A 1,186-nucleotide genomic window follows, 5' to 3' on the forward strand; every position below is an offset into this window, starting at 1 on the left:
CCGTGCCTGGCCTGCAGGAGTCTTGGTGGTGTATCAGGGAGGAAATCCCCGTCTGGTGTCGGCACAAAGGGCAGCTTCAGTTCCTTCTTGTGGTTCAAGATGGAGAACTCGTGTTTGGGGAACTCCCTGGGTTCCTTCCCCTGCAGGCAGCCCACCAGGGCCGTGCTGTTACCATCGGAGCAGCCCAGCAGCTGGCCCAATCTCTGGCCTCTCTCCTTGGCCTCTTCAAGTGAAATCCAAGCCCATGGTGCGTTCGGGGCTCCGCTCTGCAGCACGGCGCGGGTGAAGAGGGGCCGGCTCCCCGGGGAGAGGAGATGGAAGCCGACTGACGCAGCCCCAGTGCCCTGGCCGAAGAGCAGAAAACGAGCCGGGTCCCCTCCGAAGGCGGCCACGTTGTCCTGCAGCCAGTGCAGCGCCAGGCGCTGGTCCCACAGGCCGGCGTTCCCCGGGGCGGCGGGGGGCAGGGACAGGAAGCCCAGCGCCCCCAGCCGGTAGTTCATGGAGGCCACGATCACATTCTCGGTGGCGGCTAAGAAGCGCCCGTCATAGATCTCGAGGGAGGCTGCCCCTGTGAAGAACCCCCCACCGTGGATCCAGACGAGGATGGGGGCCGTACCGTTGGGATGGGGATGGGGCACCCAGACATTGAGGAAGAGGCAGTCCTCGGACTGCGGCGCTTTGGGTGTCCAGACATCTGCCTGAGGGTAACCAGTGACCGGAGGCTGGTGGCAGACATTGCCGAAGCTGGTGGTCTCCAGGACGTGGCTCCAGGGCTGGTGGGGAAGCGGTTTCTGGAAGCGCAAGGCCCCCACGGGAGGCTCAGCATAGGGGATGCCCAGGAAGGCCGTCACTGTGCTGGAGCCGGCCTGGAGGCGCTTGCCCTGGATGGGGCCACTGGTGGTGAGCACCACGGTGCCGTTGTCATCGGAGCCAGAGCTGGGGCCCGGCAGGGAAAGGAAGAGCAGGCAGGGGAACGCAGGGAGGAGTCCCAGCATCGCAGCAGCTGTAAGGGAAACCCCCCCAGAGGGAGTTACAGGGAACAGGATTCATAGATTCTAGGACTGGAAGGGACCTTGAGAGGTCATCGAGTCCAGTCCCCTGCCCTCATGGCAGGACCAAATACTGTCTAGACCATCCCAGATAGACATTTATCTAACCTACTCTTAAATATCTCCAGAGATGGAGA

The 1,186-nt window shown here is 63.1% G+C and overlaps 1 protein-coding gene across 1 annotated transcript; it reads right to left on the reverse strand.

Moving 5' to 3' along the window:
- Window positions 1-11: 11 nt before the first annotated feature.
- LOC112121211 (acetylcholinesterase-like) lies at window positions 12-1,028 on the reverse strand (the record flags this gene model as incomplete). The annotated part of the gene is made up of 1 exon (XM_026661498.2): window positions 12-1,028. A coding segment is annotated over exon 1 (984 nt), but the record flags the coding sequence as incomplete, so codon positions are not given.
- Window positions 1,029-1,186: the final 158 nt, after the last annotated feature.

Source organism: Terrapene carolina, unplaced genomic scaffold (assembly GCF_002925995.2).
Source record: "Terrapene carolina triunguis isolate 2854851 unplaced genomic scaffold, T_m_triunguis-2.0 Scaffold7655, whole genome shotgun sequence".
Taxonomy (NCBI): domain Eukaryota; kingdom Metazoa; phylum Chordata; order Testudines; family Emydidae; genus Terrapene; species Terrapene triunguis.